The following is an 18,716-nucleotide window of genomic DNA, read 5'->3' on the forward strand; positions in this document are numbered from 1 at the left end:
AAAACTATGTCACATCACTAGTAGAATCCTAGCAAACAGCAATTTTCGTGCAGAAACAAAGTAAAACATTTGCGTAAACAAAAAACGACAAAATAGTGCATCCTGTGTATTGGTTGATAGAAAGGTTGGCCATAATGGGTTCGCGTTCACGTAGTCACAGTCCATCGACGAAGCGTCGCCACCACAAGAGCAAACACAAAAAACGCAGCAAAAGTAAGTCACACAATCGGGACAGGGAGAGAGATAGGGAACGTGAGCGCAGCAGCTGCACTAGAAGCAGCCGCATGGACCGAGACAAATCAATAGAACTTTGCCATAGTCGGCGAGACCGCGATAGACATCGCAGTGATAGGCATACACACTCAAAGTCCCGCAAGCGCTCCACTTCAACGAGTAGTGATAGTCTCTACTCGGATCACGAGTCACATCGCAGCAGGCACAAGCGCACACACTTCATGAAGCTGGATGAGGTAACTAAATGATGTAATTGCTTATGTTCATAGACTTCATAGACATATATATGTAAATTCTTTTACGCAGCAAAACTTAATGCAGGTAGAGCGTCTGGCCGAAATGGAACGGCAGCGTCGTCAGAGAGAAGCAGAACAGAAAACAATTGAGGAACAGGCTGCCAAACGCATTGAAATGCTAGTGAAAAAACGCGTGGAAGAGGAGCTAGAAAAGCGGCGCGAAGAGATAGAACAGGAGGTGAATCGTCGCGTTGAAACTGCCAAAGCTGAAATGGAGCGCGACATGATGCTGGAGCTGGAAAAGCGACGAGAGCAAATACGAGAAGAAGAACAGCGTCGCGAGGTAGGTGCTCGTAATCACATTTCGCTGGACGACTGCTGCTACCCACATTACCCAAAAAATAAATTCAAATATTGCACACACTTCGACTACAAACCAAGCACTCACACACACGTACAAAAATACCAACAGCAGTTGCAAACAGTCGCCTTACAAGAAATCGTGTGGCGACGTTTCCCATTCAACAACCCCCTATTTGCATCCCAAATAGTAGTTGCAAAGTGGTTCAGTGTGCTAATGTAATTATGCGTGGGTGTGTCTCTGTGTGTGTGTATGTGTGTAAATGCATTACTAACAAGAACTCGTCTTCCATCTTATCAATTCCTATGCTCTATCTCAACAGCTCAGGGATTTACTTTTATTTTTCGAAGAACGTTGTCATTTGACAATTATATTTAAGTGATAAAAAAACTTCAAAGTAAAACCCATAAAATAAATATTATCTAATCATTGGTATTGCTATCTTCTACTAACAAATCTTCACTTCTAACCAATTCATACACTAGCTCCTACATGCAACCGCATGCCTACACACACACACATACACAAATGCATACTTCCATATACATACGTATGAACACACTGAGCTTCCTAGGGGCACGTCGTTGCACATTTCGTCTGAAACTTCTTGCCAAATAACTTTGTAATTTTTTTTTATTTTTCCTTCCGCAAAGAAAAGCAACCATAAAAAGTGTTTTTCGGTTTTAACGCCCTAAAAAGCGCTTGAAATTTAATTTAAATTACTTTTAGCTTCATCTATTGACCTTTTTCTGTTTAAGAATATTTTTTTATACTATTGATTTCTGTAACTCGTAGCTGTTGTAATACTATTAATCCGCGAATTAATGCTTTTGTAGAGTGCCTGTATGTGAGTTTTGTGTGTGTATAAGAGAAAGAGTGTGAATTTGCAAGGGAACACAAATATTCTTACAATAACCCAAGCACAAATACCGGACGCCCAGCTTTGACGAGAAATTCGGCCATATGGATAATGCAACAGCATGATTTAGTACTTAAAGCTGATTACAGTTAGCCTAGTGCAGTTTGATCAAGTCGTTGGGGGCTTAGCTTAGCTTTAGCATTAGGATACTTAGTTTCAACTGTACAAGCAGCATGCCTCAAGCGACCCATGTATCAATACACATACTACTTCTACTACGGGTGAGTGAGTTTCTAAAACAAACCAATCGAATCGAATCGAGACGAAGCGTCGCGTCTTGAAATCAATACCAACTTGGACTATATACTTAAAAGGCGCAGTGAATAATGTGTGTGTAAATAAAATATACTCTAAGGAAACGCATTTAATCTAGGAACGTCTACATAGGATTACATCAGAGCTGATCGACTGATCAGTCTATAAGATTGTTATCTAACTCATAAAAAGCTGTGGATTGCCATTTGTCAATGGGTATGACTGTACTTGTTGTTGTTATCGTCGTGACCACACCTACTATACTATTATTTACATTGCATATTCGTAAATGTTTATGCTTAAGCATTTATAGTTTATCGAATCGCTTTTTAATTTGTTCCTCAACACCATATTGTAATTTTGTTCAACAACCGAAAACAAAACAAAACAAAAACAAAATACACAAGTTATATAAATCAAAATGCAAATTCGCAGCAAAGCCAAAAATTAACAAAATGTTTTAGCCATTAAACTGGAAAAATGAACTATTTCAAATAGTAAGTAGCAACAAAAAAGAAAAAACCAAAAATAAAAAGAAGACCAAATTTTTAAACTATAAATTAAAGTTCTAGTACATTTGTTAATGTTGTGTGCTCTTATTGTTAATCAAAATTGAAAATTATAAATATTATACCAACTATCATTTAAACATTTTAATTGGACAGTACTAAATTTTATACTTTTTACTTTCTACAAAAAAAAAAAAAAATATAGATGTATTTCTAAATGTAAAATCTTGATGTTAAACATAAATTAGTTTTAACTGCCTTTGCAGCCCATCATGAAAAAAAAAAAAAACAATGTTGCCGCGCAGTTTGCGTGGCCGATGCTAAAGAAACTGATCTTATATAACATAAACTAGTTATAAGTGTATCTTGAAAATCTTTTCGTCATTTATTAACAACGAATTTTATTTGGGTTTTATAGGAGGAGGAGAAACAAAAACGCGAAGAGCTCGAAGAAATTTTGGCCGAAAATAATCGCAAAATCGAAGAGGCACAAAGAAAATTGGTAAGCTCTAAGTGGACAACAAGTTTTTGAAAGTCAAAATATATATCTTTGATTCAATTGCAGGCCGAAGAACGCTTAGCCATTATTGAAGAGCAGCGTTTGATGGATGAGGAGCGACAGCGTATGCGTAAGGAACAAGAAAAGCGTGTTAAGGAGGAACAGAAAGTCATATTGGGGAAAAACAATTCTAGACCCAAGCTATCGTTCTCCCTGAAGCCTGGCGCCTTATAACGAGCCATTGCCATTGTCATTGCAGTTTGATCTAGGGGCACTGCAGTCCCCTTTTACTTGTTAATAGCTTTTGCTTTTTTTGTTCATCCCAATTTTCCCAATTGCTTGCACTTATGACCATTGCATAGGCTTTTATGATTTATTGAATTTGTTTTATTGTTTTTTAAACGGAAGCCTGTGCAAGAGGTTTGACTGCAAGCAAAGTATTATTAGGTTGACCTATGTTTTCAGCATATACAAACTTAAATACGACAAAAATATGTTAGTTTTTATTCAGATTTCAATGCCCAGCCTTTTCATCAATATTATGCAGCTCTTATAGTACAATATGCAAGCAATTAAATCAGTTTTCTTCATATATCTATAGTCAAAAGATTTCTGTAATGCGTCAAAATGTAAAGACCGAAAAGAAATCTAGAAAATGTATCAACTCAACCTTTTGAAAATGCTAGAATATCATAAACTAAATGAAAATTAATAAAGCATTCGCATAAATATTAAATTTGTGTTTTTACTTACCTTTAAACATTTAAATAACATAAATTTTTATATGCATATATAGAAAATAAGCTATGTTTATTTAATAATTTCGTGCTTTACGCTTGTTTTTTTATTTTATTAGCCTTAAAAAGTTGTTTTTTTTTTTTTTTTAATATGCTTGCATTTTTCATATACTTATATATGCTTGGATGTTCCTTTCTCAATAACAAATTGATTTGAATAATTCTGTATATAGAGGCATATGCTAACATACATATTTTTATTATACTTTAATTTCATATATATGCAAATATATATATATCGTATATATTGCATACGATTGCATTTGCACAAGCATGTGCAACAAATTTAATTTCAATTCAAACATCAGCCAACAATTTTCATTTATAAAGTCTTTCAATTTGTTAGATTTTCTTTTCTTCTGCCCTATATCTCAAACTCATTGCCAATTAGCAGCTGAAGAAAGCAGAAAGTTTTACAGTTCATATATAGTAATTGCACTTGAGAGTTTATATAGTTAAATATATAATATATATTTTTTTAAAAAGAAAAAGAGAAAGAGAGAGAGTCGAGTAAACATATTTTTTGCACATACACACATACAAGTTGTATGCACATATGTGTAGTTTATTTTGAAAATAATATATGCATTAAAAAATAACAAATCAAAAGTGAAATAAAGAAAATGATATGGAATTAATTAAAACGAACAAAAAATTGTTGCAAACATTTTCAAAAATGGTCATACGCGTAATCTCAGCATGGCTGAAAATAAGTTATGTAAATTTATATATGGAGAAACATAATTAAATGTTATAGTTTATACGATAAATTTAAAATTTATATATATATACAGCATCATTCATTAACAATCTCAATATCGATATCTCGTTTGATTTAATCTTCATTAATTTTAAACGTAATTAAAATTGCATTTGTAAGCCCAAAACGAAGCGCACTTATGACGGCCTCAAAAATTTTTTTGTAAATTAAATGTATTCCTTTTTGGTTTTATCTTTGCTGTTGTTTGTTGTTTTAGGTCCCACATAATTTCGCTAATTATACAAATATGCGTGTTTACATTATTACAATATATATTTATGCATTAATTATTTAGTTTTTTTTTGCCTTTTTGATTAGCTTGCTGACTAAATTTAAATTCAATTGCCACTGATGAGCAATGAAGTTGCATTTTTCATGGAGAGATTGTGGACAGTGGGGTGTTGTGAATTTTAATTAAAATGGCCAGCAGGAAGCAAACAACTTTCAAGTGTTTTTCCTGTGTTTTAATTCATTAAATATATATTTTTTTAAGTTTAATGTTGTGTACTTTTACATTAGCTTGTGTAGAAAAATTCGTTAAATTGATTTGCATATACATAAGTAAGTTATGTAGTAAGTATTGAATTCTATTCATTTAATTTTTAGCCACAATAATAAATTACTTAATGGCCAGCAAATTTACCAAATTATTTAGATGTTATTTACTACGATTTTGTGCATTGCAGTTATTGCGTTTGTTTTAAATTATAAATTGTTTTACTTTCTCTTTTGCTGCAGTCTAGTGTTGAATTCGATTTCTTTTTACATACATATTGATATATCATATATGAATATGGTATTTTAGATATATATAGTATTCATGCTAAATCTGTTTTACTGCAAATGCTAAATTAAACACTTGTTAGCTTTAGCCCCACAAAACAATAACAAATTCAAACCACACACCCTCAAATTTTAGCCACTTGCAGTGACTGAAAACTGTAGCCGTTGTTGATCTCCGTGTGGTCCTGTGAATTCGGCGCTAGGTAAGCATTTTAACAAACAATAGCGCCAACAGCACATTGACAAAAACGACCAGTAGCATTAGCTGTTGGCGCACAAACCAATCCTGTAAAGAAATAAACAACTCAGCAAGAATTTCAATGCAGTTTGGTTTGACTTCGACTTACCCTCACTTGAGGACTAACCAAGTAGAGTAAAGGATTCGCTTTAAGACGTTCGTTGACTTCGATTTGACGACGCACAGCCTCACGGCGTGCCGAGCCCAAGGCAGACACCTCCTCACGACTCATGGCCTCTGTGGCACGCGGCAGCTCCTGAAAGTCCGGCATGGACTTCTTGCGCTGCAGCGTCACATTGATGGGCACCGTCTAGGCAAAAGAAAATTACGAGCAGAGATTAGTTAAGCAAATTGGCAAGTTCCGTAAGTGGACGCAGCACCTCCACGGGCGGCTCAACAATCCAACTTTCACTAGCACGACGCGCCAACAGTGCCGGCGAAAACATCAGCTCCTCCTCATCCTCCTCAGGATACCAGTCCATGACTGCTTAATGCTTGAGCCTTAATTTATGTAGTTGTACTTTTGAAGCGGCAATTGCTGCTTGCATAAGTCTCTTGACTTTACAGACGCCCCCAACAACTTGTAAACGAGTTGTACATGACGCTAGAATTTCTGACTAAACGAGACGACAGTCGCCAGTCATCAGTTGCCAGCAATGCGCCGAATGGCCAAAAATAGTCCAACCGCACGGCAATGAGCCAAGACAACAATCAACAAAAATAAAATGAAAAGAGTTCTTTTCCCCCGTTCGCGCTGCGAAAATTCTTTTGTACGTATTTATTATATTTTCTTTTTTGTTTTTGCCTTTTTGCTCTTGTATTTGTTTTTAGTTGAACGACACACAGAAATATACAAGTGGCAATAATTTCAAAGCATTAGAGCTGCCTCTTCTGCCTCTGGCGTGGCCAACGCGTCTTTTGCTACTACCAAAGTGCTTGCCAAGCATTTTGTCTTTGCCCATTAGCCTGGCGACAACTGAGAGCACTCAGAGCACTGACTGGCGACATTTTGCTCAGCGATCTTCCAATGTCTATGCTTTTTATTCTTTTTTGTGGTCAGCCAAACGGCCACCACTTGTGGAGCGCGTTCATCGCTGATCTCTGCTGAATCTGAATCTTTCAGCGCATGCATTCCATTCTGACCAGGCGTGCACTCAAAACTCAACTATAAATAGCCAGAGAATGGGCACATGTTCGTTCACAAAGATCGGCCGAGAAATAAATACATATATATGCAAACACGTATATATTATAAGAAACAAATTTACTCGTTTGTTTTGTCAACGGCGTACAAGGAGCGCCTGCCCTGAGAGATCTATGGCATACAAATTAAGTTAATTGTTCGGATTAACTTTGCTATGAAATATTTTCGGGGCCCCCGGGAAATTTGACAGACAGACGCGTGCACTTTTAATAGGACACATTAACAAATGCTGACAACATAATGCATTCACCTAGAGATATTCGACAGATATTCGGACTTACTATAGCTAGCATATAATACAAATTATATATTATGTGATTTGCGTATGAATTGAAATCCTTTTGCCTGTTGGTGTCATTCATTACCATTTAGGTTTGTACTTCGGATCGGATCTCATTTAAAAAATGCATAATTAAATTATTTTATATTTCGAACCTACCTTCATTTTCTTGCCGCCATTGCCGCCGCCGCCGCCTCCTTTGCCGCCCATGGCCATGCCCACGGGTGTCGCTGGCTTGGCTGGCAAGTACAAGCTCTCCGTGCGTTTGGGTTGCGAGGGCGAGGGAATGATATCCTGACCGAGCGTACGCTGGCGGAGCAGCACATCCTCGAACGGTTGATTGGGCGACGAGTAAAGCGGCTCCGCAGTGCTCTGGCTTGGCGCACGTCCAGCGCTTCCCAAACTGGGCGTGCCGGCGCGCGACAAACGTCCGCCTGCTCCGGATGGCAGCGAACCATTCCCGGTCAGTGTTGAGTTGGCAGTCGTGGCAGTCGCACCCGCCGGCACCGGCGTTGTGCCGCGAAATACTGAGCCAGCACGTGGGCGTCCATCTGGAGTGCTGGCGCCGCCACCGCCATTGGTCATGCCTTCCGCTAGTCCAGAGCGATCCAGTGAGGTTTGACGTGAGCCGGCAAAGGCGCCGCTCATGCGGCTGGTGGCGCGAGCATAGCGATCGATGGAGGAATCGCGACTGGGCGGTCGCTTGTAGTGATCGAAGTGATCGATGGACGATTGCTGGCCCATCTGGCCCAGCATGGGTGGACGCTGGCCGCGCTGCTGCTGCTGTGTTGCAGCCATTGCAGCAGCATTGGCAGCATCCGCTAATTGTTGATGTTGTTGCTGTTGGGAGGCGCGACGCATTAGGTTGGACGCATTGTGACTAGGCGAGGCATTCAAAGAGGGTTGCTGTTGCTGCTGCAGCAGTTGTTGTTGTTGTTGCTGCTGCTGCTGCTGCTGGTAGAGTCTTTGTTGCTGCTGCTGTTGTTGCTGTTGCTGCAGCAATTGCTGATGTTGCTGCTGTGGCGAAATGTTGCTACTGTTGCTAGGCGCCAGATTTGACGTGCCGCCGCCAAAGGACAGCTGCTGATTCGGCTTGTTGCCCATGCCGGGCGGCTGTTGTTGCTGGAACTGATATGCAGGATTCATTTGTGGATTGCTCTGTTGCTGCTGCTGCTGCGTTTGTTGTTGCTGTTGCTGCTGCTGATGCTGCTGCTGATGATACATCTGATTGATGGCGCTAACAACCTGCGCATGACTGGGCTGTCCATGACTTATCATTCCGGACAGATCTGTCTGCGGCGACACCGGCAACTGCTGCGAGTACATGGACGAGGGCACTGGACACTCTGACTCCTGTTGCTGCTGCTGCGACATGCGACGCTGCTGTTGCTGTTGCTGCTGCATATTCAAATATTGCTGCTGTCGTTGTGCCTGCGTGGCATACGCATCCCCACTGGACCCACTGCCAGCGCCACCACCACTGCTGCTCGCCGGTGAGAATTGCTGCTGCTGCTTGCGGCTGTTGTTGCTGTGGTGTTTGTTGGCTTCATGCCCGTCATGCCCATACTCAAGTCCATATTGGACTGACCCGTGCCGCCGCGGTAGCGTTCACGCTCGCGAAAACGCAGCTTCTCGAATCGCTCCAGCACCGAGGGCTTGAAATCGGGCGCAAACTCACGCGCCATACGCACCGCATTCTCGCAATCGATGCGCGCCTGCTCGGCGGCAACATCGGCATTCTGTGCTTTGGCTGCAGCGGTGGCCATGCGCGAGATGGCCATATCCGAGCGCTGCATGGCCATTTTGAGTGCACGCTGCGCGGAATTTACGGCGGCCGTGATGCGGTCACGGAATTTGCGCGAACGCGCCAGGAACAAATGCTTCTTCTTCTGGCTGGTGATCAATATGTTGTTCTTATATTTGCCCTCCTCGACGGTGCCATCGCGAAAGGTGGTCACACCATAGCCATGCTTGCGATTGTTATACCACTCGCCCTCATATCTGTTTAAAAGGATTATTTTATCAGTTGAGCAGCTTTATTAAATAAGATCTTAATACTTACTTTAGGCCATCGCTGCGTTCGGCTACGCCGTGACCACAGCGTTTGTCCTTCTTCCATTCGCCCATGTAAGTTTCCACCACCGTCGGATCCAGCTGCTCGTCCTCCATGGTAAAACTGGCATTGGATTCTGTATGCGCAGATCTGTAAAAGAGTAAATGAAAAAAGAAAGATTTAATGAGGCTTCAACTTCATGTGCATCACTAACTCTAAAGCAAATGCATAGACCTATGCCTGGAGCTCCCTCAATCATCATTGGATATGAGAGAAGTAAGCTATGTAGTTAACTATTGGTTGCATTAAAACAAACAAAGCTCAATGACTACCCAAGGACTTATGCTTTGTGATTAGAGCAGCTGAAGTTTGATTAATCTCAGTTCTTGTGTCAACACAAATAACAAATGTTGTGGTGCAACTGCAACTGTTAACTATGTACCCATATTACGCCATATTTACTGGATATATCGATAATGACTACAGTTTATCAAAAGGCTGGCCTGGCTTATTTTCTCAAGCTTGGTTATGTACGTGGGAATGATGCTGTCTCTAACTACAAATTATTCTATAGCGTATACCATAGAATGAGATTGATTAACTTGATGCGGAACTTTTGGATTTCCATATACATAAGTATATAAGTATATAGCGTCATAAGAGCCTGTAAGCTTTAATTCGAAGCTGTCAAAGTGGATTCAAATGTTGCAGTGACGTATTTGGGCAACTGTCTGCTTCAGTGTAAGCAAGTTTTACTATTTTAAACATTTTCCCAACTAATAGCAAGTAAATTATAATCGATCCAAATTTAACTATTCATGGTGAACTTAGTTACTTACTTTGTGGTCAAGTTGGACTGCTCGGAGCCAGTGCTAATCCAAGAGGCTGAGGACATTGTGGATCGTATGCTGCCCGAAGCAATTGTGCCGCGCTTCTCCAAGTCACCAGTGCTGCGTTGTTTACGCATTTTCAGACCCTGAAGCGCAAAAGAAAATAAATATTAAGTATACGCATTAATTTAACTACTTGTGCGTAACAACTTGCCATGAGAAATCCTTTTTTGGTTTTCTCCGTGAGGCTGTTGCGCCGCACCGGCAACTTGTCCGACTTGGCGGTGAGGACGAAGCCACCGCGTATCTCCTCCGTCTTCTCGGTCACCTTGGCGGCATTACCGTTCTCAGCGCTGCGCAGGGAACTCAACGAGGCGTGCAAATTCTTGCGTCGATGATGCGACGCGAGGCCAAAGGGTGCCGAGGTGCGTATGCCATAGCCATGACGCTTGCCCTCCTGCCACTGGCCCTGATACTTGCCTACAAGAAAAAAGGAAACAACTCCAACATTAAATAGATACTCGCAATTAAAATGCAAATATTCTCAAGCTGTCGCAGTGTGTGACCTCATTGGAATGTTAGTTCAAAGCGGATGTCCTGCTCGGCTGCAGCTACTTAGCATGAAATACGTTCATTTGCCAACAAGAACGGCTAACTTAAGTCCTGTGGCAAGTATTCTAGGCTATTATTAACTTGAAACTAGTATAGGGCTAGCTGTAACGAGAATTTGTGTGTCTGTGTGGCATGCGCTGGGCTATTTAATTAGTAAATGTTGCAGAGCCTTGTGCAAATAACAATTTACAGCAGACTAAATGCGAATATGGGCAAACATTTGCCTAGTTAGGCCCTAACGCTTAGTCTGGCTATTAATTGGCAGGGTTAAGGCTAAGCTAAGAAATTGCCACAAGTCGAATCATAATTAATTAAAATTCTACTCTAAGCATATTTCTCATGAGTAATATAATGATTTGTAGCTGAGGCTTCTACAAGTATCTTTTGGTAAATAATAACCTCAATTGTCTACATGCCTGTGACAACTTGGCTAAACACAATGTAAGCTGTATATAATATATATTTCAGTATATATTATATTTATGCATTTTTATTGCATGCACACACCCACAGCAAGACAATGAGCCTATGCGTATAGTATAGAGAGCCATATGCTCGCGAGCAAACCGAATTTCCCCAGAAAAAACCTACTCATGGTGCAAAAATGTTTTTCTCAAAAGCAACAGAAGAAAAAAATTAAGAAAATACAACGTGTAAGCACAACGAGCGAAATATCATTGAACCGCAAGGCAAAATGAACAAAAATATGACGTCAGTTTTTGGTCACTCGACAAATATTTTGCATGTGTGAGTGTATTTTTCCCTACTACCGGCAAGACGCAAACAGAATACGCAAGCCAAATTATTACAGGCACGTCAAAACAAAAAAAAAACAAAGTCAAATAGAGAACCACAAAACAAAAATTATTATATTGAATGTTAGCGGCATGATCTCATGCATTAAAGTGTCGTTACGTATACGCAGTGTGAGTGCGCGTAGCTTACCGCCATCCGCATAGGTTTCACAACCGGATCCATCCTGGTAGCCCTCGTTCCAAGTGCCCTCATATTTGGCCGTCGAAACGGTGCTCTCCCTAACGCCATAGCGTCCCTTGTGACCATCCTTGGACCATTCACCGCGATAGATCTGCCGACCAATTTGTTCTACGCCCAACCCATGTCTTCGTCCATTCTGCCATTGACCCTCATAATGTGAGCCACTGCAAGGAATAGATAATACAAATATTTAACTATTTAAATTGTATAAAAATAAATAATATTATTTGTTATCAATTGGACAAAGTATTGAATAAAAATTAAATGCTATCATTTGAAATAGATCATCAGCCATTTGTTCACATTCACTTACCTCGGCCATATGTACGATCCAGACACTTCAAAGCCATAATTCCAGGCGCCCGCATAGGCGCCTTGGTGCTTGGGTCCCGTGCAGACGCCATGCCCGTGCGCTTTGCCCTCATCCCAGCCGCCGCAGTAGGTGCCGCCGTCTTCGAAATCAAAGCGGCCGCCGCTCATCGGTGCACGCTTGATGCCAGCGGCGGCAGCGTAGGCGGCCATGTCGCCGCCATTTTGTAGCAGCTGTTGTTGCTGTGGTAGCTGCTGCTGCTGCTGGAGTTGCTGTTGCTGTTGTTGTAGCTGTTGCTGCTGCTGCTGTAGCTGTAGTTGTTGTTGTGTTAGTTGACCAGCTTGTTGCATACTCAATGCTTAATTCGTGTTGTTGCTGCTCTTTATTTTTCTAGTGTGTACTACTTAATGTTGTCGCTTTGAGCTTTTTATGCTTTCGTCTGTTGCACATTGATTTACTGCTCAATTGTTGCTGCTGCTGCTGTAGTTGTTGTTGTTGCTTCATTTGCATTGGTTTTAATTTGTTGAATATATTTCTAATATGTGTATAAATTAAATGTCTAACTTTTTAAGTTCGTTTCGCTTAGTTTCGTTTCTTGATTGGTTAGATTACTTGTGTTGGCTTGTGCTTAAACTTAAAGTTAGTTCCTTTGTTGATTTGTTTTTCACTGAAACGCGAAAGTTGCAACTTGATTCCCACTCAAGTTGGGTTTTGCTTCTTTGATTCTGTTTGCCTCGTCTTGTGTTCAGCCCACAACTTGTTGGCCCAACTTTGAATCAAGTCTCAAATGTTATAAACTGCAAGTTGTATGCTTATGTCGTGGGCCATCATTGGATTGGCAACAGGTCTGCAAATAGAAACGCACAAAATAATAATTAATAAGATTGCTTGAGGCTTTATAGTTTAATAAGGCTTTGAAGCAGTTTTTATACAAAAGCAATTAGACAAGGAAAATGTTGCTATTGACGTTGTGCTTGTATTTGTTTCCAAGAATTGCGGCCTATGATTCACTTTGCTTTTAGCTTGCCAGCGATTCAACTTTCAATTGTGTGTGTGCGCTCATTGTCTTTCTGGTACAATTTGAAATGCTATTATGTAATCAAGTTAATATTCGCACTATATTTATTAGTTGCCATAAAAACGCTTTTGCGCTGGGTAAACAAATCACATAAACATTTTACACAAACGCCTGCGAAAATTGCAGTGTACAAAATGATTTATAAAGCGCATTTAATTGATTTTAATCTGTCGAAATTTTTCAGATATTTTTGGGGCACGCGCTAAACGAAATGTTTACCAAATATGTAAATAAAAATTCAATTTCTTTTTCGCTAGCATAATCAAAAATACCTGCGCTGGTTAAAGTTGCGCTGACAACGATGTTTAACTAATTGTTGTGGCTGCAGATGAATCTGTTGATGATGATAATGATGATGATGATGATGATGATGATAAAGTAGCAATTGCAAAATAACACACAGACGTTCGATGTAGGCAAATGTGTGTGAGCTGTTTGTTTGTTAATAACAAAAACGTTTTTCTTTTCAGTTGAGTTTTGCTTGGCACCGGGGCAAACGAAATTTATAGACGCAACACCCAGCATCAGTTTATCTACATATATGTATATATATCTTTGTATATATGTGGATTTACGTATAGTCAGCTATAGCTATAGCTACATATTTAAATATACATGGGTATGTGTATGTCTGAGTGTGCGTGTGTGTAAGAAAAAAACAAAAATTTGGATTCTCAATGGCTTTGGCGCTTGGTGTGTGGGAGGCGACGGCCTGCAGGTTGTTCACGCTCAGCTGTTTCGAGTACTCGTTGCTATGCGACTGCTGCTTGCTGTGTTTCTTTTTTTTTTGGCGTTTAGCGTGTGTCTGCACTCGTTTGTTTAACTCTTTGCACATATGCACGGTGATAGTAATAAAAGATTATAAATATTGCATAGTAGCACACAAATGCCATGCACAGCACTCGCAAACTTTTCATTTTATATGATTTCAGTTTTTTATAATTTATTCCTTCAGTTCTTTATTGTTGTGTTGTTATTGTTGTAGAATTTCTTGTAGTCTGGCTATGCCAAGTTTGTGTTTTGTTCTTTAGCCGTGTGTTTTTTACTGCCTCGTAATTATTTATGTTGCTTTCTGCTTTTTGGGCTTTTGCTTTCTTTAATTGATATGTAATTTGTGCGTCTGGGCCATGTGTTAATCATAATTTTGCTGTTGTTTGTTTTTTCGATAACATGTGTAGGCTTTGAGTACATCAATAAAACAGTTATTTAAATTAAGTGATTCATATTCAAGATTAAATGCAGTTAGTACAGGTTTTTCTGTTGCACATGGCGTATGCTTAATTTCTTTACGCTTCACACTCGAATATTTTGCAGCCAAACCAAAAGTACTGCAGCAAAGTTGGGCAATAAATAAAGCAACAATCCCCCTACCCTATCTACCGCGGCCAGCAACATTGTCTGCAGTCTGCAGGAAATGTTCGCTTGATATACATTGCGTATACGGCATGTATGACTGGCCCTCAGTACTTAATACCTCAACATTGCGTTATCGATAGCTAGGTTAAACCAAAGTTTCAGCGGAAATTGTTTATTTGGAAAATTCTTCACTCGGCTGCAAATAATTTACAGTTTTATTGTGGCAAGCGTTGCAAGCAAGCCCCCCCACCCAAGCAAAAGAGGGAGAGAAGCTGCAGAAGCTGTGCATTGGCTGCTGAGCTTATCACACGGTTGATTGGAATTTTGTTTGCCACAGAATTAACCTGCTGGCATTTTATAGTGTGAAACAAGCAATACTAAGATATATAGACTGATACTAAATTGTAGCATAAACATTTATGTAATTGTAGATTGAGTTTAATAGTTTTTAGCTATTGGGCAACAATTGTTGGGTTAGGTTGGCTAACGCATAAAATTTTGAATTCCAAGCTTTGTAATAAATCAACATTATTTTATTATTTTAGTAGTCTTAATGGCTTTTTGAAGTTGCAGATTGCTTTTGCTATTTATTTATTTATCTTTCGAAACATTTAATATTTATTTATCTTTTGTTTAAAGGCATAATGTGTTTGAAGATTGCCTTTTTGATATTGCAGCACACATAGCGTGCTGTATTTATTTTAGAAAATTACCGCAAACACTTTTTGCTGCTGCTGCTGCTGCTGCCTTTTAATTATTTTAGTTTAATTTTTCTTTGCTTTGTTTTGCAGTTTATTGTTTTTGTGTGGTGGCCGAACAAACAAAAACGAAATGAAATGAAATTTGATTTTGAATTTCGAATTCTTCTGAAGCTGTCGTTATTAATAGCAAAATACACACATATACCGGTGCAAAGTTTGCTGAGCGGCAGCCACTGTTATTTTGTTTAAACATTAGTGAACATGAGGAAAACATACGCAACTAAAATGCAGTCAAGATGGCAAAAGTGCTTGGGCAATGATTCTTATCTGTGTTCAACAAAATACTATGGAGTAAATGCCATTGCATGATTTTAATTTAAATCAGCTAGTTTTTAGTAATTTTAATTCTCAATTCATTAAATTTTGCATTTATTATTATTTAATTCAAATTATATAAGTCTTTTCAACAGTGGAATGTTCTCTCAACAAGTCACTTGACTTTATTTTAATATAAATCAATTCAAATGCTACACTGCTGATAAAACTGGATGTAGTCAGTTTGTTATTATGACGTATAATTTTTAAAAATATTCCAAAATATATAACACAGACTAATCGAATTAAATACACAACTTTTATGACCACAAATGCAAATTCCTTGGCTGTGCTTTTTTCGGGGGAAGTAATAAGTTAAAGCGATCAATTGTGGCCATAAGAATAGCCATAGGCGTGTTGCCCAGGCATTTGTAACATATTATCACAGTTCGGGCGAACGCGCTGCTCTGATAAAAATCATTTACGTATGCGCATTTATTTATAAACAAGCAGCAGCCGCATGTATCATTGTTATTTTAAAAATTGTTGGCTGCCAACGACCAAAGCAAAATTCAAATAAAAAGCATAAGAATAAAGAACTCGTAATATTGCTGAACAGTTTTTCTGTGTGTTGGCAAAAACATCGACGCAAGTATTTCAATTTTTCTTTTTTCTTCTTTTTGCAAGCGAAATGTGGCCTGCGTCTCTGGTTCTGTCGGTCAAGCAACAAAATTAAATAACAGTCGGTTGCGACTGACGTCGTTGTCGATGTGCTTGGACATCGCGACAATCGGACGGACAGACAACTGTTCGTGTTGCCAATACGTTGAGTTCGTTTTTGCCTCTAAGCATATAATATCCCTTTTGGTTTGTTTGTTTTGTGTGTGTTTTTGTTTTAGTTGAGTTGCATTTACTTTACTTTTGTTTTAGCGAATGCATTTCAATCAATCTGCACCGCACACACACACACACACACATACATAAAGAGCGAAAGAGAGAGAGAGAGAGAGAGGCACAGGCAGCGTTCAGTTTTTGATATTTTTAGCATATATATTTTGTGTTCGCACAACTCGCACTATGTTCTATACTTATTGGAGGCAACACATTCTCTAAATTGAAATTATTTATAGTTTCACATAAATTAAGTATTAACAACAGTCCAATAGCTTGCTTGCCTTAGTAGTTACGCTTTTTTTTTTATTGACACTTTTTTGTTGTTTTTTATTTTCGATTAAATTTCAGTTGACACGCTTTCATTCCAAATCGATTATAAAGAATTTATGGTTTAATAAATTTTAATTGAAATATTTTCTTATATGGTTTATGAACTGAAATTTTTGCACAGACTGTAATTATTTGAACCGCCAGATTTTCAATCTCTAAATATTATTATCGGGCAAAATCTGGGTATGTCTAAATTTAAAATATTTAATGTAGCTTTTAATTTACTCATTCAGTTTTTAAATTATTTATTTATTTACTCTTCCAGCTTTATTTTGTTTTATGCATTTTTAAATTTATACACTTTTCACAAACTATTTAATTCTCTTTTATTTTTTAAGTAGCTAAAACTTTTACCTCATTTACTTCATAGCTGCCAATACCCAAAGCTCTAAATTATTTGCAATGCGTATTTATTGCCAAATATATAAGTCGATTTTTTCAATATAAATCAAATTAAAATACATTTATTTGTTGCTGTTGCTACCTATATTGTTTTATAAGTTATTTAACGCAATAAGAATCTTTCCACACACACACATATACATATTAGATGTATAAGTATATAGCAGAGCACATAGAATAACTCGAGCAAATTGTTAAAAAAATGTGAAAATGTTTTATTTTTCAATTTTGTTATATTTGTTGTTGTTGTTGTTTGTAGTGTGTGCGTTGGGGCCGCCGCACACATATACGTTAAAAATAGCAAAAGGCAAAAGCGTTGAACAAATAAATGTTGAGAAAATCCCCGTGCCTTGAAACGTTTTTAGTTCCAAACGGCGGCGCTGAGCAGCAAACGCTGACAGCTGGCAAACGGCAACGGCAACGGCAACGAATAGCGACAGCGACAGTGATAGCGACTGCGACTGCGACGAGCGACGAGTACAACTGAGCGAGAACAGCGTAGCGTAGCGCAACGGATCGGGATCGGATCGGATCGAAACGCACGAACGGCGGCCAACGACTGGCAATAAGAACTGCGAACTAGCTATGGGAATGGGGCGAAAGGCAAGACTGATCTGATCGCTGATCAGTGGCCGCCGTGCCAGTAATAATAACCGACGAAAAAAAAATGAAATGATTTATGTTGTATCAAAGAGAAAGCAATGGAAAGTCTATTTGTGTGCGAGTGTATTTGTTGTTAACTAACTTTTGTTGTATTTAGGCAGTAAGTAGACGCGACATTTATGCGATTACGCGTGTACCACGTCCAAACGCCAAACGTTCGCAACACGAAAAGAAAATCCCAATGCAAGCGCAGCGAGTTTCAGGCTAATTTTGCGCTCTCTCTGCTGGCCACAAGTGCTCTAGAGCATCCGAAAGAGCGAGCATTTATTTTCGGGGACTCGGGCGCTGAATTCACTCGATCAGCGACAGCGGCAACTGGAAAGTTGCCCAGCGACAAAGCAACAAACAGTCTCTCAGTTTTTATTTTGCAGTGGCAACAGCTGTTGCCAATTGTTGTGTGTGCATGGGGCAATAAAAATTAATTTCGAGTGCTGCTTCTCAACATAATATAGACATAAAAATATGAATGAATGCCCGGTGGCATTCACTGATCAGCGCTATAATAAATGCTATATATGTATATGTATGTGTGTGTGTGTGTGTCTGTGGTAATGGCGCCTTTGTTTGCCTTTGGCAGGTAATTGGCTAAATGACAGCCAGGTAATGTGGCAAGAGCTGAGTCATAAACTCAAATGGCTGCGGCCAATGATGGACAAGCTAACACTAGCGCTGGCTGGCGAGCGAGCTGGCTGGCGGGCGTATGCTATTTAGCTGAGGAGTGTTCTGTTGACGCCCCAGTCATAATAAGTATACGCAAACATAGCAGACATGCTATATATGTAGATATTTGTTTAAGTGTGTGTATGTGTGTGCTATGCGTAATTGAAATCAATTTGGCTTAAAACAGCTAAATTAAACTTTTGAATGCAACATGCTGCCAGTCACTTATCTTTACTAACACACACACACACACACACACACACAAAGGCGCGCACACATGTGTGCTCTAGTTTATTTATTTATTTAACGTTCGGTGTTTTTAATGCTCGTCTGTGTGTGTGTGTGTGTGTGTGTGTGCAGCAAATGCAATTACCCCACATAAATGAAAGTCTCGGAGCGTGTCATTAAAATTGTAAGCCACAAATGCTGTTAATACATTCG

The 18,716-nt window shown here is 39.1% G+C and overlaps 2 protein-coding genes across 2 annotated transcripts; one reads left to right on the top strand and one right to left on the bottom strand.

The window, feature by feature from the left end:
* Window positions 1–12: 12 nt before the first annotated feature.
* Window positions 13–3,731, top strand: LOC108606053 (UPF0430 protein CG31712). The gene is made up of 4 exons (XM_017995903.2): window positions 13–470; window positions 541–813; window positions 2,933–3,016; window positions 3,080–3,731. The coding sequence occupies exons 1-4, from the start codon at window positions 135–137 to the stop codon at window positions 3,245–3,247; spliced, it is 861 nt and encodes a 286-aa protein (XP_017851392.1). The 5' UTR covers window positions 13–134; the 3' UTR covers window positions 3,248–3,731.
* A 1,326-nt stretch (window positions 3,732–5,057) lies between these two features.
* Window positions 5,058–17,771, bottom strand: LOC108607595 (junctophilin-1). The gene is given in 10 exon segments (XM_017995783.2): window positions 5,058–5,639; window positions 5,701–5,901; window positions 7,235–8,605; window positions 8,608–9,076; window positions 9,138–9,278; window positions 9,968–10,104; window positions 10,173–10,438; window positions 11,516–11,730; window positions 11,880–12,723; window positions 17,698–17,771. Coding segments are annotated over 9 exon segments (3,234 nt in total). The 5' UTR covers window positions 12,227–12,723; window positions 17,698–17,771; the 3' UTR covers window positions 5,058–5,552.
* Window positions 17,772–18,716: the final 945 nt, after the last annotated feature.

This window comes from Drosophila busckii, chromosome 2L (assembly GCF_011750605.1).
Source record: "Drosophila busckii strain San Diego stock center, stock number 13000-0081.31 chromosome 2L, ASM1175060v1, whole genome shotgun sequence".
Taxonomy (NCBI): Eukaryota; Metazoa; Arthropoda; class Insecta; order Diptera; family Drosophilidae; genus Drosophila; species Drosophila busckii.